Below are 24000 nucleotides of genomic sequence, written 5' to 3' on the forward strand. Positions count from 1 at the left end.
AGAAACACACATACACATAAACACAAACATACGCACACTTATACACAGAAATACCCACACCCATACACATACACACACAAACACAGAAACAAAAACACACACACATAAAAACAAACACAGGCGCACACATACAAAGAAACACACATACACATACACACACACATACACAGAAACACACACACACACATAAACACAAACACACGCACATACATACACAGAAATACCCACACACATACACACACACACATCCACACATACGGACACACACACACACGCACACAAACACAAACACAGAAACACACACACATAAACACAAACACACGCACACACATACACAGAAACACACACACACACACAAACACACGCACACGCATACACAGAAACACACACACATAAACACAAACACACGCACACACATACAAAGAAACACACACACACACACACACAAACACACGCACACACATACACAGAAACACACACACACACACACAAACATACACAAAAACACACGCACACACATACACAGAAACACACATACACATAAACACAAACACACGCACACATACACAGAAATACCCACACACATACACATACACACACAAACACAGAAACAGAAACACACACACATAAAAGCAAACACAGGCGCACACATACAAAGAAACACACATACACATACACACACACATACACAGAAACACACACACACATAAACACAAACACACGCACATACATACACAGAAATACCCACACACATACACACACACATCCACACATACGGACACACACACACGCACACATACACAAACACAGAAACACACACACATAAACACAAACACACGCACACACATACACAGAAGCACACACACACACACACACACACACACAAACACACGCACACGCATACACAGAAACACACACACATAAACACAAACACACGCACACACATACAAAGAAACACACACACACACACACACACACACAAACACACGCACACACATACACAGAAACACACACACATAAACACAAACACACGCACGCACATACACAGAAACACACACTCACATACACACACACATACACACACAAACACACACACACATACAAGCTCAAAGCGTACCTCAACCTGGTTTGTCATTCAATGCTTACAAATCTGAACTATTTCAATATACTGAGAAGTAATATATATACGCACTGTTATTAGCGTCGTTGATTCCTGTCTTCATGTATTCGCCAGCTGAGTTCTGAATATAATTGAGCACAAAATACACAAACACACAAGCACATCTCTGCTCATTGAATCCCCTGTAAGCTCCGTCACACACCAATATAACCTAATTATTAAATCTATATTTGAATTGTTAAACATAGATACATCAATCAAAATATAAGCATCTTTTCCCTTTGTGCCCCTCCTTCAGCTTAGTGGGTGCTTATTATTTGCAGCCGCAGACGTATTTGCCATTTTTTACTTATTAATTCACTATATAACGGCACGTGATTTGTAACTCGAGGTGCATAAAGTACTGAGGGGTAATGAAACTTACAGACGTTATTAAATACCAATTTTAAATGAACAAAAAGCTTAAAGTAATGCAAAGCTGTGGTTATAATTGAAGTGGAAAACTATATGGCCAAATACTTTGACCTTGCATGAGCTCCAGTTATTTAGATAATTAGCCATTTGTGGTTTTTTTCTGTTTTTGCCCCCACCCCCAGTCCTATATAAACGTTCTGTTTGCACCCCCGCCCTAAAAAGTGTATTTTTTTGTCCATGGAGATCCTTCTGTTTAGGCACAATAAATGGCCGGCACCGGTACAAGATAGGAAGGATTTTTGTTACCGGTTGTCAAAAAAATTACTGCCATAAAGTCAATCCTATGAAAGATAAGCGCATATATGGAAAAAACCTTCATTTTTCTTTGTCTGCTTACATTTCAATCAGATTTGAAATACTGTAAATGCGTTAATTTCAAAAGCTCGCTACCTAATTAAATTGTAAATGCGCCGTTTGTGTTTAATTGTATATGTATGAAATGCAAATGTTATGCTATAACATGTGAAAGGGGGTGCAAATGGATATGGGGGGGCAAAAACAGAAAAGTTCCCAATTTGTTATCCAATTTTAAATTTTTTTTATTAATTTAGTTTTCATAAGTTGTGATATGAATAAAAATTTTGTTATTACTCGTATTATGTACAAACAAAATATTGTCGTCTACCCGTTCGATTTTCGCTATGCTTTATAGCTAATAACTCGTTCTATTCTCATTTGCTGCTTTTGTTGATAGTTTGATAAATTTCTTATGCGAATCAAATTTTTTTGCAAGTTCCAAGTTTTGCTGTTTCATGAACCGTTTTTGAATATATAATAAAATGTCCCCTTAATTACACATTGGTCGAAAATCACGCTGTTTAACTTTTTTCAACAATTTGAATGTTGAATAGATGCTTCCGCTGAGTTCTTTTGATAGAGCCCTTTTTCCCTTTTTCCCCTCCTCCAGCTTAGTGGGTGCTTATTATTTGCAGCCGCAGACTTATTTGCCATTTTTTACATATTAAATCACTACCTAACGGCACGTGATCTGTAACTGTAGATGCATAATGTACGGGGGGTTAATGAAATTTGTAGATGTTAGAGAATAACAATTGTAAATAAACAAAAAGGTTTTTATTTATGCCAAGATGTGGTTATAATTAAAGTGAAAAACTTTTAATGGCCAAACTTTTTGACCTTGCATGAGCACCATTTATTTAGCTAATTAGCCATTTTGCATTCAATTTAATTTTGTTAATTTATTTTTCATAAATTGTGATAGGAAGAAATCTTTTGTCATTAGTCGTATTATGTATAAGCAAAACATTGTCTTCTGCTCGTTCAATTGTTGCTATATTTTATAGCTATGGAGTATTTTTGGTTTCCTTGGTTCCAGTGGAACTAACTCGTTCTATTCGAATTTGCTGCTTCCGTTGATGAATTTGACAAATTTCTTATGCGAATAAATATACTTTGCCAGTTTTGTGCTTTTATGATCCGATTTTGAACATATGATAAAATGTTCTCTTTCTTTATACAGTGGTCGAAACTCACGCTTTGTAACTTAATTTTCAACCAATTGAATGTCGAATAGATGTTTCTGCTGTTTTTTATAGTGTCTTTGGCTTAATGAAGGGAAATATTTCAAAATACGTGAAATCAGAAACAGTTTAAACATTGCAAATGAGTAACGCATTACTTCGGTATCATTGTTGGGAAACAAGTTCTGAAGAGCTTACCTGAAAAGTGTTTGTGTTGTTCGGATCATTGACAAGGTCACCCACGCCAACCCACGAAGCTACGATTCCAAACGTTGCTTTGAAATCAGGATCCGGTACCCGCGAACTTGCGGTCGCTAAGTCCTCATCTCTCAAGTTCCGCACGAAGGCTCCAAATGTCGAGGTGGAATTGTCGGATTGCCGCCTCTTTCGCGTTGCGTTAGCTGTTGATTCATTAGTAAATTTGTTGTTTATCAATGCCCCAGCGAACGTAAGGCCGTTTGTGTTATTGAAGTCCGCGGGTTGCGTTGGGAGGTCATCGGTAGAATCACAAGGGGAGGTGAGAAACCCGTTATTACAGGCACAATAATCGGTAACTTTTTGTCCGACGATGGTCGCTTGGCTCGGCAATTTTTGTTGGGGTGAGCAGGCTCCGTCGATGTGAGGTACTTCAACATCACCAGCATCTTCACCAACAGACAAGCCGATATCTTCAATACTGTCTATACCTGCTGTAGACGTTATGATAGCCGTTATGGTAGAATAAGAAGTTACATTAGTATCTGGGCTTGAAGTCACTCCTCCAACCAACGACTCGTTCCGGTCACCTGTGGCCGATCCCCCAATTGTTGTTCCATCCAAGTCCACCGGTGTCGAGGAGTTAGACAAAGATCCTGGATCCACAGTTGGGGTAGGGATGTTGACAAGTTGCCCTGTATTTGCTGTCACTGCAGACGTTGGAACCAAGTTCGCCACAGGTGAGGAGTTAGACAAAGATCCTGGATCCACAGTTGGGGTTGGGATGTTGACACGTTGTCTTGTAGTTGCTGACAATGCAGGCGTTGGAACCAAGTTCGCCACAGGCGAGGAGTTAGACAAGGATCCTGGATCCACAGTTGGGGTTGGGATGTTGACACGTTGTCTTGTAGTTGCTGACAATGCAGGCGTTGGAACCAAGTTCGCCACAGGTGAGGCGTTAGACAAGGACCCTGGATCCACAGTTGGGGTTGGGATGTTGACACGTTGTCTTGTAGTTGCTGGCAATGCAGGCGTTGGAACCAAGTTTGCCACAGGCGATGAGTTAGACAAAGATCCTGGATCCACAGTTGGGGTTGGGATGTTGACACGTTGTCTTGTAGTTGCTGGCAATGCAGGCGTTGGAACCAAGTTTGCCACAGGCGATGAGTTAGACAAAGATCCTGGATCCACAGTAGGGGTTGGGATGTTGACACGTTCTCTTGTAGTTGCTGACAATGCAGGCGTTGGAACCAAGTTCACCGCAGGCGAAGAGTTAGACAAGGACCCTGGATCCACAGTTCCAGTGTTGATCGCGACAGTTGTAGTTGATGTCGGTGCAGGCGTTTGAACCAAGTTCACCGCAGGCGAAGAGTTAGACAAGGATCCTGGATCCACAGTTCCAGTGTTGATCGCGACAGTCGTAGTTGATGTCGGTGCAGGCGTTTGAACCAAGTTCACCGCAGGCGAAGAGTTAGACAAGGACCCTGGATCCACAGTTCCAGTGTTGATCGCGACAGTCGTAGTTGATGTCGGTGCAGGCGTTTGAACCAAGTTCACCGCAGGCGAAGAGTTAGACAAGGACCCTGGATCCACAGTTCCAGTGTTGATCGCGACAGTTGTAGTTGATGTCGGTGCAGGCGTTTGAACCAAGTTCACCGCAGGCGAAGAGTTAGACAAGGACCCTGGATCCACAGTTCCGGGGTTGATCGTGCCACTTGTAGTTGATGTCAATACAGTCGTTGGAGCCAAGTTCACCGCAGGCGAGGAGCTAGACAAGTATCCTGGATCCACAGTTTCGATGTTGTTCAGACCTAGTGTAGTTGCTTCCAAGAAAGATGTTGAATCCAAGACCGGAGATACGGATGTTCTATTTAGATCTGAAGACGGAGTAGTTGACGAAGCATTCGAGGGGCAAATGTTTTCGGCTTCTAGTATTGGATCTGAACCTCCTTGATCCAACACATAAAAGTGCTGTCCAGAAGAATTGGTATTCGTTGTTCCATTATAGAGATCAGTCACTTGTGCAGTCCCAGAACCGGGCAGTTCAAAGTTACCTAAAACAAAATGCTACTATTTGATTCCTGCTTTTGCTTTAATCTATTAGTTATCAAAAGTACAAATAAAAATTTTTATTTGTACTTTTGATAACTATATTTATCATAAGTGCAAATAAAAATTTTTATTATTTGAGATCAAACAAATTTGTTTTTGTGTGATGGCCGAACCTTTTTATGTAATGCATCCGCATCGTTGGGCTTCAAACGGGAAAATTTATCGTCTGGTTGTTTTTTCAGACTATTTTTGAAGAAACAAAAAGTATTAAACAGAACTATGAGAAATATGGGATTACTCGATCTAAATCTAGTTTATACCAGGCGTCAGTATTATGGAGACGAGCTTCACTGAATCCAGCATAGCATATTTTTGGTTATGATCATAGTGAGAAAGAAAATTCACAACTGCAAAAATTATGGTCTTAAGTCTTGGAACAACGATATCTCTGCCAACACTCTTACCTTGTTCTTTCATTTGTCGCTTAATTTTAAAATGTTGATTACATAAAAAGTGAATACTTTTTTCAAATAATTCAATTTTCCTATTTATGATTACTGTAACAATCGTTTTCAGTGTGGCGAGGGATGTAACATTGGGGATGCAAATATGGGATTGAAAGTAATAGTGTTGGATTTGCACTGCGAACGAGTACTAAAAAGCTGATGTCATTCGCTCAACGAAAGTAGGATTTAGGAGCAGAGAGACATAAAACTGAAATAAGTGTTTAATTGCTCTCCTAGAGAAGCAATTATTATAAACGTGTGTGTCGTTTTATAATGCAAAATTTTTGCTTGACCGTTTTTACTCTTTGAATGACTTTTAACCCCTTGACTTCTTACGTTTGGCGTGATCTAAAATTCTCTCTTAATCACAATTTCATGCAGTTGAACTAAATTGACGGCAATTCAATGCTAAAAGTCAACTGAAAAATGCGCCAAAATTGGTGCCATTTTTTACTTCAAATCCCAATAGTGGTATAATTTAACCTGTATTGTGGTTATTTGAAGCCCACTATTGAACTTTGTTGTTCAATTTAGGCTTCCCTCCCCATACCCACAACCCACCCCCCCCCCCCCCCCACTGAAGCAGACTGCAATTGATTAGAGCTATCCACTAATCGTTCGGGAGCAAATCTTCCGACGTTTAGTTGGTTATGTTTTGTTGCAGAAGACGGAAAATTAAGAGAACCAGTCCGAGAAGTTGACGCTTAAAAACCATAAAAAATTGGCGTTGAAGCTGAATGCATTTACTTTAAGTGCAGTCTACGCTTCAGCGCAGATCTTAGGTAATTTTGCGTTGGATTCACCGTAGATCTTACATGACGTTGCGTTGATTTCACATTTTCCACAAAGAAAGTGGTTTTTCAGAGAAAGCAGGTAAGGTATCACAGTGGTAGGAAACGTGATGTGCAAGCAAAATGGCAGCGGTTCCAGTCTCGCAAAGAATCTCTATGCGTTGATTTTTTTGTACAATCTACGCTAAATTCAACGCTAATTTACGTGAGATCTACGCTTGGAAACACGAAGTTGTGAAAAATCTACATTTATAAACAAAAAAATATGCAAGATCTTTGCTTAGAAAAGCAGACCTCAACGCATTCACCGCAAAATCATGGAATAAAAGCACTAATTTTTTCGACTTATGATATTCATGAGGAAAAAAGAAGAGGGAAAACACCAAACAATGACCAAATGCTATATGACAGCGCCCACAAAAGCTGCAGACCAAGCACCAGCCAGCTACAAAAAAAGAGAGACCACTCTAGCTCAAAAAAGAACAAAGATCAAGCACATTTGACCAGAAACCGAAAGAGGCAGCGGGTAACACAGTCGAAACTCCTAAATCGAAAAAAAAGAAAACTGAATAGAAAAGTAAACAAATCGCGTCCAGATTATCTCGTTCAACTCGTTAAACAAACAAAGAGATCTGGGTTACTTTTAACACTTCTGAGTTGAGAATTACACAATTGCTGATGTTGCAGAAACAAATTCTCACAAAAACACATTTAAAAATTTCAAAAAACCAAGTAGAATATGTGAAGAAAACCCACATTACGCAAAAAAAGTATAGATTACAAATATCACCCTAATCGAACAACACCACACATGTCTACCACATCAAAAGCAACGAATAATACAAAATAACAATCAACAAACAACAGCAAGAAAAAGTCCAAATGGATCGAACCAAAACAAAAAGCAGAGTAAAGTTAGAAACAAAAAAACGAACGACAAGTGATTAGGATTTGGCAGAAGAATATTTTGAAACAGAAGTCACTTGCTACATCAGAGAATTGATGTAATATTGGCAATATGTTAAGTTTAAAAAACAAATTGTTTCTGATTAGAACTAGTTCCCCAAAACAACGAGAATGAGAGAAGAGGACTTGAATATAAAAAAACTTAACAACAAGAATTGCATTAGCTCGCACACATAGGAGGTCTTAGAAATTTCACAAAAAGACAACAAAAACACTTTATACAGACACCACAATTCAGAAAAACTCCAAGACACTGTGCGAATTTAGATGTTTTATTAACAAAAAACAAATGCGCACGAAGGAGCTCAATTGGATTTACAATCAACATCAAAAATCGGGAAAACTGCATGTGTCATATTGCTTAGGTTGAGTTCGAAATTTTGGGTAGCGACTATCTGGCAAATTTGGACTAAAACTGTCGGCATCAAGCAAATTTCTAAAGGTGAGAATGAAAAAAAAACATTTAAAATTACAGTAAATCATCATAAAATCACATGAAAGGTATTCAAAACTTATGCACAAGACTAAAACTTTCAAACCACTAAATCGCACAAGCAATTTTCAAAGTAAACTTCCAACCTAGAGAACAAAAAGGAAAAATAATTCAATTTCACGTTATTGAGAAGGAAGCAAAAAAAAAGAATTACGAAAAAAAAGAGAAATAAATAATAAAACTTAAAATGTCTTTACGAACGCTTCATAAATCTCTTCGTAACCACTGCAAAACAAAGCCAAAGCATAGCAATTAACTGTTACACTACAAAAAAGCAGACGCAGTGTATTGACATCCTTGTGATAAAAAAACTAACAAGTTCCAGAGCTGAAATGTAATTCAGGAGAAATCGACTTTAGTGAAATTGGCTTGAATACACTCCACCAGGACACACAAAACAAGTCACTGTCACTCAGATTGATACCCTTATTACCACAAAACATCCTTCCAAGCGCACTTAAATAGAAAAATTTTAGTCCCAGACTCAGAAAACAAACTGTACATGACGCTCATTCTGCGACGCTAATTCAAAAAACGGATCACCATCGGACAAATCAACAATGCTGACAGTCAAAAAATAAAGCCAGAAACGTAAGCTAGAAACTCCAATCAAAATCACAACCAATAAATTCATGATAAAATTCGGGGATAAGTCAAAAATCATAGTGAAATTGTGTAAACACTAATTACGTAAAGCTCAAGCTCATATATTCACCGAACCAAGAAGCTTATTGAAACTACTCTGGAATATGAGCCGAAGCAACTTAATTAACAACAACAGTTCCACTATATACAAGTAACTATAACAGTATACTAATAAGAAAAAAAGATTTAGCAAGCTCATATAATCACGGAACCAAGAAGCATATTGAAATCACTCCAGAAAATGAACCGAATTTAACTTAATTAACAGCATCAGTTCCAGTATATACAAGTAACTATCAGAATACACTATTAGGAAAAAAATAAGCAAAAGGGACTGAACATAAGATACGACTAACACAATTTGTTGTCTGCAAAATTTTCGGAGAGTATTAATGAATTTAAGAAAAAAACAAAAGAATTCTATTCTTTGGAGAAAAATAATAGGGAACTTCCCAAAAAATGACCAATCACTTCTTGCAAGGTTCTCTAAGCTGCAGACCAAGCGCAAGTCAGCAACAAAGAGTATATAAAGGCCAGCCAGTGTGATACAGATATGAAAACAAAGGAACGATGCTTGGACAGGATGTCTACCATGACATCAGACGTTTCATAACTTTGCGGCCAATAAAAAGAACACCCGTTTACTGTTCGCTCACCAATATGTTGTGTTCTATTCGGTCCACTGCCCTCAAGTTCAAGTTTATTCTCAACGTGTTTTGAAGTCAAGGTTCAACAAGATTATTAATTGGCTCGTCAAGTTAAGTCCTGGTACAACATGAAGTAGAACGGAGCGTACAAGAAGGATGGCCCAAGACCCGCAGCAGATACTTCTGGGCATTAAACACTTCAAGCAGTAACAATTCAAAAAAGCTCTCGAGAGATACAAAATTGTAAGATTTATAGGCAAAAACCGTTAGTGAATACATTGGAAAAGATTACGTAGTAACAGTCCCAGTTGCACACAAGGTCGAAAAGTTGTCGGATTGAGAGTGGTACCTACCATATCCTCCAGTAGTCAACCAAAAATAACCGACAAAAGCGCGTTGGTTGCTAAATGATACGCAAACTTTCTTTGATCAAATCTTTGCTCACTGGTACCGACATTATCCGAAACTTATTTGTTGTTCAACTTAGTCTCTGTCAACTTCAACTTGTCGTGTCCGCAACCATCTAGGGTATGTTCCTCCAGTGGGTGTTTCTGAGTGTGACCATCCGTCAATGAGTTTTTTGTGGCGGGAGGACTTAACAACAAATGTTGTACTGTATCAAAACACGCGTCATATGGAGACTCTTCCATATTGCGTACCCATTGCATACAGAAATCAGTACCCGGAAGCAATCAAAGTTGTCCTAGAAAAGTTGTCCTACGCTTGGTACTGAGCCTAGTGTCTAAGGTAATTGATCCTTTTGCGTACCCCTTGCAGCGTTATGCCAGTGCACTGTCGTACGCTATCACTATTTGGTCGCGTTGGACAAAAGAGTGCTACCGGAGGATGCTACTGAGTATACTTAGAGCAGATAATTATTATCCAGCAAAAAACTTTTTTTAATATAGGATTTAAATGAATAAAATACGTCCTAATATACAAAGAAAATTTCAAAAAAGTTTGTTTTATCTCATTTTAAGTAATTAGTATTACGATATGTATCAAATAGGGTGGTTTTTGGTTTAATAATTTTAGGTTCTTGAGACGATTGTTGAACGATTATGAACGAATTTTGACGTCAATTGTATCAGACAACAAAAACGGTTAACGAGCATCAAAAAAACATTGCCGTCTAAACCTCACTTGTTGCTATATACGCACCAATACTTATACGTTAGCGTATTCAGATATACGTTGCGTTATGATGCTAATACGTTGCTCACTGGACTTCTGTTCTTGAATTGACTTACGAAAGAGTGCTGTATTCAGCTTTACAGCCCCCTCCCCCTTTTATGGTATATTAATCAAAATTGGAGTGGGGAGGTGGCGAAGAGTGTGTGTGAGTGTGTGTGTCTCTGTGTGTGTGTGTGTGTGTGTGTGTGTGTGTGGGGGGGGGGGGGGGGGGAGTGTTTGGGGGTATGCCTATATTGACAACTAAGATGAACGGTATTATAGTAAATAGGGAGGGTGAAGCAACATGGCAATTAGACCTACATCCACTGGGTATGTTGATGCCGACTCTTGCGAATTCATTAGTCTGCGGGAAATTTAACGATGGGTCGAAATCGAATTTGATGTAGCAAATAGTAGCATTGCCTCCACTGGTGAAATTGCAGCCGATGAAGATGGATGTACTGTATCCAGTTGACGATGTATCGGCGGACCATCTAACAAAGAAAGCCCAGTCAACTGCATTGGCATTCAAGTAGTTCTGGGCGACGCTGGAGTTTATATAGCCAAAAGATGTCTCGTATGTTCCATATGAACTGGTGTTAATAAGCATCGCTCCTGCCATGACACCAGACGAAGAAGAGTCAAAGTCAGCAGCTGACGTCAGCACCTCGCCTGCTCCTGATGCGAATGATACGTATCCACCATGACATAAGAAGAAGCTGAAACCGTAGCCGGATTATTCCACATTCTACATTCAACCAATTATCTCCTCACCTGGCTCATACCCCAATTACCCCCCCCCTTTTGGCGCAATTACACCCACTCCTTGACTCCTGCACCGAATTACCCTTACCCCCCCCCCCCCCCCTGAATTTTGAAGAGCTTGGGTTGGATGCCACACAAAAAAACAACCAAAAAATTGTGTATTTTACCCGATTTCACGTGAAATGAGACACACGATAAAAGGCCAATTTACACGAGAAATCTCTCGGGCTTAACCTCGTGACTTCTCGTGTGATTCACACGATAAATCACGCAAAATTCATTCAATTCATACAAATAAACAGTAGTGGGAAAAAGGAACTCTCCAAGCGCATTTCAATTTTTTGAGCTGTTGTTACATAGTAAAAACCGCTCAAAAAATTTCCATGCACTTGTTTGAGCACCTTCCCCCCACTACTCTCAAATTTTACTGGTGGCTGGTTTCCTTGTTTTATCCACTACTACATATTACCTTTATATTCATTCAAAATCTATCATTTCTTGTCTCACTTAGTGTAAACCACTAGTGTCGAGTTAAGCTGGTAATTATTTGTTATCAGACGGATAGTTCGGTTTCCATCCCCACCAACTCCGGTGGACGTATCCCAGATACTAGTGTAACTAGAGAGACCGTGTAAAGCAAGTAAGTAAACTTGTGAAAATTGGTGTAACCACTTCGTGGATAACTTGAATAAAAAAACCAGCTTAACTCTTTTAAAATTTTCAAATTTTGCTAATATTTATATAATATTAAGATCCATGTTTTTATTTACTACTTCGTCAAGTCATAATTGAGCTAAAACCCAAAGTAAAACCAAAATTTAATAATTTATTTAAAAATTAAAGCAAATTTCAAAATAAGAGCGAAATCCCTCTTTTAAGAGCGAATCACTCTTTAAGAGCGAAATCGCCCCTATTGGAGTGATACCCCAGTACAAAATCACTATTTATCGCGCTTAAAGAGTGATTTCCCTCTTTTTAAATCAATTCTTAAAATTATCGAAAATTTTTAATAAATTTTTATTTTTTTATTTTTCTATATTTTTTTATTTCAAATTATCTATAATCTTCAATAAATTTATATTTTCATTTACTTTTTCTATATTTATTCCATTATTAATATGAAATGATACAACTTTATAATATTTACATGAACAACTTTCTCCATTTAATGTAATAATAGGATCAGTATATAGACCTTCGGTCTTGGTTGGTGTAACAAGGCTTGCCCTTACCCCATTATTTGGCAAATTTCTAGTAAATCCTTTAGGTATATCCACATCTGGATGTTGTATTTTTACATGAGCATTCATTTCATCATATCTCACAATAGAAGGGCAATATAGACAATTAACTTTAGTAGAAGTACAATTTCTACATGTATACTTGCTTTTATCAAAATCAGATAGTGGTTTTACAGAATTACCTTTATAACAACTTCTAGTTATAACTTTAGAGCTAGAGCTAGGATTAGGGCTAGAGTCAGGGCTAGGATTAGAGCTAGAGCTAGGATTAGAGCTAGAGCTAGGATTAGAGCTAGAGTCAATGCTAGGACTATATCCGAATTCATCTTTAAATGAGCAATTAGTTTTGGTCGGTGAATTTGCAAACGAGCTTCGCTCATGGTTAACCAAACAACTTCGTTGAGCAAGCTCCTTGATACAAATACCATTTATTGTTTTATCACCACATTCACATTTACCAATTTTATCTTCATGACATATTGAATAATGAGAAGCTAGATTATAGGGTGCTCCACATTTATGATTACACTCCAAACATTTTTTAACCTTTTATAATAAGGCAAAATTATAAATATTTGCCCATGTTTCACTATTTACCAGATTTCATTTACTCTCATAATATTAAGCCAAGATTTCAGTTATATCTTTGGTATTATCTTTAGATGTGATATACTCAGCTAAAGATTTTTTTCGCGTCATATTGAGCATATTAGTTTTATATCTTCTATCTAAAATCACTTCAAGGTCTAATTCTTTTTTATCTCTAATAAAATTTATAATCTCATCTCTAAATTCTGCATTATTTTCATATAGATTGCTTAAATATTTTCCTCCCTTTCTATTTAAAATTCCATCCTCTTCATTTATATATTCTTCTTGTATTATATTTCGTTGATCATTCAGCAACATGCTTTGCAAATCAGTGTAAGGACCTTCGGTCTTGGTTCCCCAAATGGTTTTTCAGATCTTCTTCATATCCAACGTTAACCAATCTACTTACTCTACTCAACATTGTGCTTGCTCTCATTGCTATACCCCCAGCATTTCTTGATATCATATCGGGATAAATATAACTAATTAAAAATAAACCTGAGCTTTTCATTCCACCGATAGTTGATAAACTTTATACTTTTTCCTGTAACCATTTCTTGTGTTAGAACATCATTCTGTGTTTTAATATTATTTAATTTAAGAAGTCTATTAAAATAGAATATATAATTATCATGATTAATAACATTTCTATCCGTAGCATTAATCATGAGTGGTTTCATAAATGATATAAGTTTATTTATATCTTCTCTTTCTAATTCATTTTTTGAAATAAGGGCTTTTAAATCAATGAAACCATCTCTTGAGTCATATATCATAGTTCTATTCTTATCAATAATAATAAAAGTTTTCTCTTTCCTATTATAATTAATTATACCTTAACGAAGTTCATCTGATATCCCATCTGTACAATTATAATAGTTACTATTTAACTCACTAACTTTTTTATTGAAGTTATAATCACTTTTATATATTGCATTAAATTTTTTAAATAGATCAGCTCCATTATAAATTGTTAAATAAATACTATCACAACTCATTCTTGCTGTATTAATTGTTTGAGCTGGTTTATGACACATTACAATCATTTGAATATTATAATGTCTTTCTTCTGTGAATTAATAAGCTATATCTTTATTTAATTTATCCCCCATATCATCAAGTACTATTACGCTATCTTTGAAATTAGACTTTTTTTGATGTGATCATATTTATATCACATTTATTAAATCCAATATAAAACTCGCCAGTCTCAGGATCAATCCAATCTCTATAATCTTTACATAGCATGATTATATTTTTAGCTTGATCAATGTAACCGCTTGGCGGATCTTGATCTTGGTCTGGGACGCAGCTTTGCTGATATAATTTTAAATATAATCTGATAAAATATGTTTTCCCTGTGCCAGTTCCACCATAGACAATAGTATGTAATGGTGACTTTTCATATTCAATTCTAACTAGACTTCTGTTTATAAATCCACCAAAGCTTTTTTCTAGTTTTGTATATTAACTCAGTATCGAATTACAAAATATAAAACAAAATCCAATTATGATAATAAAAATAAAAAGTATACTTCCTTTGTCCATTTTTATATATAAAATATAGACTTGGACTTAGACTTATAAAATGATGAATGTTTATTTAAACTTTATTTATAAAAAATGCTTATCCTAACTATTGAGGAATTCAATAATAAATTTAATATTGATATTATTGCTATGAGTGATATTAGAATAAAAGATATAGGAAAAGATATAAGTCTGACACCAATTGAAATTGTAATGAGAGATGAGACTCCAGATAATATTAATGACAATAACTTCAATATTATTGTAAATCTTCATCCAACTGATGGTACACATTGGGTTCTAGTTATAAGAAGAGAAGGTGGTCCTGTGTATTACTTTGATAGTTTTGGTGTAGAGACCCGACCATTATTTTTAGAAGAATATGTTGATCTAGGCTCTAATGAGAGAATTAAACAATATGATGAATTTTAATGCGGGGATTATTGTTTATATAAGATCTATCTTATTGATAGAGGATTTAGAATTAAAACTGCTTTGAAGATTCTAGTTAATCAAGTTAAATGTCCTGAAATAGATAATGAGTGTTTTTGTTTGGGTTGTAATGTTAATGATGGCGAAGCATCGGTGAAACCGGTTGGCATGCCACAAGTTGCGCTCGTTCCCGGATGGTCAAAGACCTATCTACGAAGTAGCTTTGCTAAAAATGATAATGATAATGATAATGATAATGATAATGATAATGATAATGTTAATGATAATGATAATGATAATGTTAATGATAATAATAATAATAATGATAATGATATTGATCTACGAAGTAGCTTTGCTAATAATGATAACAATAATGATAATGATCTACGAAGTAGCTTTGCTAATAATGATTATGTTATATATCAATTTGATGAAAAACATCAAAAAGGCTAAACCCAACAAAAAAGAATGTCCTACTAACACTATCTCTATAAACATAAATGAAGATCTACAATCATGGCTAAATGATGATAATATAATTACAGAAGCTACACTCCCAGAGAACTTTAGATGTATAATATCTGCTCCTAGTGAATGCGGTAAGACATTCTTATTAAAAAACTAGTTCTATCTACTATATATTTTGATAAACTATACATCATTAGACCTACTGGTGATCAATATCGAGAAACCAGCTGCTCTGCAGATCGGGGTTTAGAGAGAATAAACCCAATAGCAGATATTGAGTTTATTAAAGATATAAAAGATTTACCATCTCCCGATAAACTACACAAGGATTTAAACAAACTAATGATATTCGATGTTAGAGCCAAAGAACCAGCTATTAAGGAAAACTTTTGTAGGGGTAGACATAATAATTGTAATATGATATATCTTAATCAAAATCTATTCATAATAGATAGACAGACTGTTAGAGAGAATTGTGATCTCCTTATTTGATTTGAACAAAGAGGTAAAGTCCGCATATCTATATATCAAGATTTCTTTAGTAATGTTGAACTTAGTTATAATGATTTTGCTAATATGTGTATTAAGGTATGGAAAGAGCCCTATAATTACATTGTCATTGATATAAGTAAAAGTAAAAATATTAATGGCAAACTAAGAATTAATTGGGATCGGAGAATATTGTAGATATTTAATTATAATTATTTATTTATGATTAATTATAATTTATAACTATACTAATCTGTTAATAGGGTATAGTTATGTTTATAATTATTAATTTATTTAATTATAATTAATAATTTATTTTTAATTATAATTTATAACTATACTAATCTGTGAAAATGTACAAAATCTACAATAGAAATGTTTAAATCTATGCTGAGAGATATGTTTATATACCTTACACTTTCTACATGTTAGATATTGATCGGGATTATTAAAATGTTCTGGTAAATGATTACGTTTATCTCTATATGTTATAACTCTATTACATACAAAACATTGATATGGTTTACCCTGACACCAATTACGACTTTGAGCCCAGGATTTATTTTTACATTCATCACATTTAATACTAATCATTTTTTAAGGGAAAAATATTATTTCAAATATGTTATGATTATAATAAAACAAGGCTTTGCCTAACTGTTACACTAAATGCAAAGTAAAACTTATTACATCGCCATTAAAATCTATAGGTCTTCCATGCTCATCTTTCATATGAAATTCTATATATTCTATTCTATCTTTAGTTATATTTTGATACAAGATATTAGTTGGTATAATATTTATCAAGTAACCTGGTGGTTCTGTTAGAGTAAAAGTATATAGTATGTCTGTGTTATTCCCATTAACTTTAACACCAGATATCACATTACAATGAATGTTAATAGTACTAAAACCCATAATATAAACAATTTTCTGAGATGTATACTTACCTTTTTTATAAACTATTTTTCTAAAGCTCAGTAAAGGGGCTATTGAATTTTCTACATCGAAGCTGAGTGCTCCTTATTTTATTTCCATTAAACATTTCATCGTATTTTTATCAGGTTCTATAATAACATTACCATTAGTTTCTTCTTTTATTAATTCTGCTATGTCAGTTAACTCATATGCCGCCGGTGTAATAGTTGAATATAGCAATGGAATTCCTTTAAAATTAAAATTAAGGACAGATGTAATGTGTGAGTCAGTGTTATTGTTAGAGCTAACAAGTTCTGCTATCGTTGAGGCCGGTCCCCGGATTGGCGAAGCCAGTTCCTGGATTGCTTCACCTTCTATAACAGTACTAGCATATAAGAATTGATTATTTCTCCTATTCACATTAAACATCGAGTTATAAACCGATAATCTAATTAAACCTAATTTTGTTGAATTAAGTATAGGTTCACTAAAGTTAAACTTTTCTGTTGGTTTTATCATTCTTTAGTTAAGTGTATACTCTTATTTAGTTTCAGTTAAAGCATCATGTATCTTTTGTAGTTCCCATAAAATTAAACTATCAGTCATTTTTTATCTTATAAAAATGGATTTTAATTTGAATACAACTTATGGTTATAATAATGATATACACAAAAGTAAGATTTTAAAATATAAACCAAATAATCTGGCAACAATGAATACAATCAATACTAACATTAATATCATACTCAATAGAGAAGAGAATCATTCAAATTTACATGATTCATATCTAGAGATAGAGTTTGTTGTATCAGATGATGCTGGTGGTGTATTTGCTAATGATGCGAATATCAGATTAGTTAACTATGTTGTGATGGCATTGCTTAGTTCAGTTAAGCTTGAAACTAGTGGTGGTAGGACTATTGAATATATAGATCGTTGTCATCCTAATCTATTGATGTATAAGTTATTAACTAGTAATGGTGATGAATATGAGAGTGGTTTTGTTAGAAATCAAGGCAATAAAGATAGTCAACTTACAAGTTATCATATTGCTGCAGAACGAGGTCATATGTATATGATGATTAAGATTAGTGATCTATTTGATTTTTTAAATGATTTAGAAAAGATTATATATGGTTTAGGATTTAAAGTAATATCAAAACGAAATAATAATGATAGAGCTCTATTTAGAGTTAATGCTAATCCTGGTGCAGTTGCTAATGATGATAATATAGATATTAGAGATATATCATGGTGTGTACCTAGTATTATCCTAGTAATGACAATAGAATTATTGTGCAAAAGGGTTTAAGTAAAAAGAATAACGTAGAGTTTAGCTATTTTGAAAGAAAGACATTTTATAAGAATGTACCCAATGCTACTAACTTCTTGTTTGATCTAGGTATGGAAAAATGTATGGAAAGACCCTAATATATAAGAATGTACCCAATGCTACTAACTTCTTGTTTGATCTAGGTATGGAAAGTTGTATGAAAAGACCTTAATATATAATAGTTGGTTTTGAAAATAATAATGTTAATGATCAAACTCATGATGCAAGTACATTTCATATAATGAATATTACTGAATGTTATTGTAAGATTGGTTATGAGTTTTATCCCGAGGATAGAATGAATATTAGTTATGGTACCAATAATTATAATGAGAGATTGTTAATTTTAATAGAGATTATAATGGGCTACCACATAATATAAAACCATATATAAATCATAGAACATTCAAAAGTAGTTATAGAATAAATGTATTCGATACTAGATATCAAAGTGATCATATAGGCCCACAACCAATAAAACTTAATTTTAAGTCTAGTGCTGCAGTTGCTGATGTTATATGTCATGCATTAGTATTATCTAGAAAGGTTATTAGTGTGAACAGTGATGGTAATAAGATGGTTGATATAATCTCGTAGAGATTAATGGTCGGAGGCCTATTATATCTTAGGCATAGTTATAGTTATAATTTTATGCGAAGCAGTTTCTGATAGTCATTGTTAAAATTATTGTCCTAGTAATAATTATAACTATAGTCCTAGTCATTATTTTAGATATAACTCTAGCTATAATTATAATTATAACTATTTCTTACTTGTCTTAACAAAACCTTTAGCATAAATAATATCTAATTTCTTTTTATTCTCTAGAGGTAGACCCTTAGCTTCAAGCTTTGGTTTAGACTTAGGCTTAGGCTTAGCTTCAGACTTAGGCTTATTCATAACAACAAAGGGATGATTTTTTTAACTTCCCTTTTTTTTATATATATAGAAATGAGTCTTTTACAGAAATTTAAATCTAGTTCATATTGTAATGGTGGTAGACATTATAGTTGTACTAATAACATAAAAAGTTTTATTACTTCAAAAGGTACTAAGATGTTGAAGGCTAATTGTGTTAAGTGTAAGAGAAATAAGTCAATGACTGTTAGTGATGCAACAATAGAAGCTGAGGGATTGAAAGATTTCTTTAAAAGTGTTGGTAGAGCTACGGTTAACTTTGGAAAGAATGTTGCTAATAATCCAGTAAGAGCCTTAGAAATAGCAAGTACAATAGGAAGTGCCGCTGCATCTAGAAACTCTAGAGCTGATTTATCAGCTACACCTGATTTAATTAAATTTGCAACTACTGTTGAAGGTATAAAGGTAGTACAAAAAGGAAGAGTGTTATATTTAGGTACTAAGAAGAGATAATTAATTATATTAGAGTTTAAATATAACAATGGGTATGGGTATAACTAAGACTAAGACTAGCTCTAATCATATCTATATGTATATATATATATATATATATATATATATATATATATATATATTAATATTAATATTATTATTACTAAATACATTATTATAACTAAACACTAACAACTCTAGTTTAAAAAAACACTCAGCTTGTTTTTCTTGTTTTTCCTATATTCTTCACATACCTTGGTTAATTCATTAATTTCATCATTATTTATTTTATTATCATTCATTGATTTAGTATATAGTTTATTAAACTTGTCGCTAAACTGTTTACTTAAAATATACATTTGTGAATACTTTATATTTTTATTTCTTATTTTAGTTTTAATTGGTTTTGATAATGAACCACAAACAGTTGCTGTAACAAAAGCTGTTGGTATAGAATAAGGTAATTCTATACCTCGTTATGCAACTGATGTTGTTGTTTCCATTGTTGCAATTGATGATAATAGTATTTCTGTTATCTTAGCTACATTAATATAATTTTTTTATCTACTTAACCTCTCATTATAGTTATTAGTTTCAGTTTCATAAAAACTTTTAATATCTTTCATAATGTTAACATTGTTGTTAAATTTATTATTAGCCTGGATGTTTTCGTTTATCTGTTTCTCAGCCGCTTCGCGGATCAGCCGCTCTGATACTGATGACAAATCTGGATATAGGAATCTCTCACTCGGTGCTGATGGTTGACTCATTTTCAGTAGAAAAATAACTCTCAATATCCTTCATTATATCTTATTGTTTAAAATCATAATGCATCTCTAGTCTTGCTTGTGCTTTGTTGTCTACTAACTTACTTTCTAATAATATAGATTTTATATATTGTACTATTATCCTTTTATTCTTTATAATTGCTTCATCAACGGCAGAATTAGTCTTTTTATTAATTTCTTTAAATTCTTTTAGACCCGTAGTAAATATATCATGTAGTTGTATGTTATTGATATTCTGATTAAACCTATTATTATCAAACTCTTGTTTAATTGATTATTTTTAGAGATAGTATCAGCAGCAACTTTATTACAAAACTTAACAGTATTTGTGACTTCATTTGCTGATTCAATGAACGCATTATTTAGTTCATCATTAATTTGTGTTTCATTTAGTTGTGTTTTTAAGTTGTAACTTTATCGAAGTCACCCTTTCTTAGTTCAGTTATACTTCTACATAAAATGTCTATTTTTTTAGAAGAGGATAATAAGTTATTGTCACAATACTCTTTATTAACAACATCTTTTTCATCTATCGGTGGATGTACATTTGTAATTTTATAGGTATCTTTCAAGTCAACATTATCGTTATCTTCTAAGAATAGTTGACGGGCCTCACTTGGTGATAGAATAATATTTGATGATGCTTGTTTAACCTTATTGAATCTACTTCTTCTCATCTTTGTATTTATCTACAGAAAGATTTGAATCTGCAAAGCAGGTTCCCTGATCTACCGTGTAGCTGACCAAATGTCTATCGGGGAACCCGCAACTATGTTGATCCGGCTTGCCGGCTTAGGACCGCAGGTCAATATTTAATGATTATAAAACTTTCTTATTAGATTCAAAGTCAAACTACGATTTTAATAGTTCCTGTTTATAATACTTACCTTCTATTATCTCTCCATTCATGTCTTCTATCTTATAAGTTGGTGGTTGTGTGTTCAAAATCTCATTAACTTTAAACAATTCTCTATTCCAATTAGAAATGTATCCCTTAGAGAAGATGTTACGTTTATCTGCATTTCTAACATAATCACCAGCTTTAAGTTTAGGTTTAATATTCCTATAAATGAATGAGTATTTAACCTTATCAGGACTATTAGAAGCATCAATAGGTGTCATATTAATTGTTGAATGAATGTTATTGTTATATGTTATGACTGCATCATTTAAAATACTTACCCAATTACCATCGGCGAAGCCGCTCCGCGGATCACCATTGACGAACTTTGGTTTGTTTATTATGTTAATAGTGTTCTATTAAATCTCTCTATGAATACAGCCTTTAAATCACTATAAGTAGAATATAGTTCCATCTCATGCTCTTTAAGTAAAGATTTAAATGTCTTAATGTAAAACTCACTGCCTCTATCTACCCATAACTTTTCTGGTTTTCTATCTTCAGAACCACCTTGTGGATGTTCACCTAATAGTATTTTAAGACCATTAGTTATGGATAAACCAGATTTATTTTTTTAATGGAATAGCCCATGCATATTTTGTGAATATATCTATAACTGTTAATATGAACTTATAATTATTATTGTAATTACTTAGAGATGATTTGTCTATCAAATCAGCTGACCATGTTTTTTCTTTATATAATGGTATTATTCCTTCTCATCTAAACTTTGCTATTTGCGGACTGAATACTTCTTTAGCTAACAGTTGTTGTTGTTGTTATTGTTGTTTTCCACAATTTTTATGGATGTAGTCATGGTTTCACTAATTTTCCATAGTTAAAAACAAAATTATCCAGTTGCTCTTGATTAATAATATTCATAGATAAAAGTTGCTTAGTTATATCTAGCATTTCATCACATAATTCATCACGACCCGTTTTTGTTTCTAGTATTACTAATTCTAATCTTCCTATTAGGGAACCTGCTTTGCAGATTAAGTTATTTGGGTCGGCTTTGCTAAGACCACTAGCTTCTATTTTTTATCAGTCTCATGATCAGTTTCTTCTTCTTCTTTTTCTACTATACCTTGTTCATAATCACTAGTATCACGACAATATTTTTCATCTTCACTGGAGGTTGGTATTCATATAACACGAGAAGTGGCTTCACCGATACTAGCAAACATTCTTCTTATAACTTTTGATCTTTTACTTTTAGTATCTCCTCTTGGTTTATAACCAATATCCCTTAGAAATTGTTTTATTTTGTTTTCATCATCTTTTATAGCTCTTTCGGTTACATCTTTATTAGGAATAAATATAACAAAGCCCATTAAAAAAATTATAGACTTTACCTTTCATTTTTATACCATCAGGGACTAGAGATACATCTAGATCATTTATTATAAATTTGTTTGAATTTGCATCAAATGATATTAATTGGAATTGTTTATTTGTTTCTTTACCCATGAGTAATAAAATATCAATCATATCTTTGTCTACGGCAGAAGTTTGCCCTCTATTATCTTTTAATGTTGTGTGTGGATCGGGTGTGGGTGTTAAGAGGGAGGCCCGTTCATCAAGAAAGCTGTTTTGTTGATGGTTTCCTAGACTCTTTAAAGTATTAGTGTTACTGTCTCGCTCGGCCAAAGTTTTGTTTTGAAGAGCTTGCATTGTTTCTGCGTTTCTATTTAAAGTTTTAGTTAGAGGATCAAATGACTCTATTATTTCACCCTAATATTCTTGTTGTTTTAATTTGTCTTCTAATCTATTTCTTCTGTTTAGTTTTTGTGGTTTATTTAGTTCTGTGAGTTTATCTAGTCTAGTCATTTTTTATATATAAAGAAAAATAATTATCACAGTTCATTATATAATCTAATAGCGGCTTCAATAAACTTTCTGTCTTCCTTAATTGTTAATTCTTTAATATTGTTTATCAGTGCCCGGTTTACCAGAGTCCGTTGGTTTGGCGCAGACAAAGTCTGTCGGCTGATTTTATTTAATAAATCTCTTTTGAATAAATACATGTTCTCATCTAGGGGATAACTTTTTATATTATTTACATAAAATTTTTTACCATCAAAATAACTTAAATTTCTTTTACTTATCTTAATTGTGGTTGTACAACTTCCTACTTTTTGAATCCTAATTTCCTCTACTGTCCTTTCCTTATTATCTGTTAGGCATTATAATGTTCCTCGTGCTTTCAATTACTTTCTTTCTATATTCCTTTCTCTTTTGCGCCATAGTTCTTTATACTATATGCTTTGGGTTTTAATGCAATAAATTCTTCTATTATTTTACTCCCTAGCTCGTGTTTAAAATTGCCAGGGACTTTATTATTTGTTTTTATAGGAATATCTAGATTAGACAAGTCCATGTGCTCGTTGTCAACATTAACTCTACAATAACTTAAAATAAAACTGTCTGAGTCCATATAGTGGAGGTTGATGTCTTCTGGCGATGGTTTCAGTATATCATAATAAAATTTATACATATGGAGTTTACTTAACTCCAATACAGTAGAGCCTAGATATATGGGTTTATCATATTGTATTTCCGTTTTATAGAATTCTATTTGAGTATAACTTTCATATCTAATTATATCTTTACATGTTGGTTTACTAACAGCTTTAAGTATTTCATAATCA

General features: G+C 33.8%; 1 protein-coding gene across 1 annotated transcript in view; it reads right to left on the reverse strand.

Moving 5' to 3' along the window:
- The window catches only part of LOC142344420 (uncharacterized), a 44103-nt gene that overhangs the window by 670 nt on the left and 19433 nt on the right, over window positions 1-24000 (reverse strand). The window contains exons 2-4 of the mRNA XM_075396039.1: window positions 10865-11262; window positions 3274-5324; window positions 1193-1331 (exon numbers count right to left, since the gene is read on the reverse strand). Coding sequence (XP_075252154.1) covers window positions 1193-1331; window positions 3274-5324; window positions 10865-11262 — 2588 coding nt within the window. The remainder of the gene's footprint in view (window positions 1-1192; window positions 1332-3273; window positions 5325-10864; window positions 11263-24000) is intronic.

Source organism: Convolutriloba macropyga, chromosome 8 (assembly GCF_964194025.1).
Source record: "Convolutriloba macropyga chromosome 8, txConMacr16.3, whole genome shotgun sequence".
Lineage (NCBI taxonomy): Eukaryota > Metazoa > Xenacoelomorpha > Acoela > Convolutidae > Convolutriloba > Convolutriloba macropyga.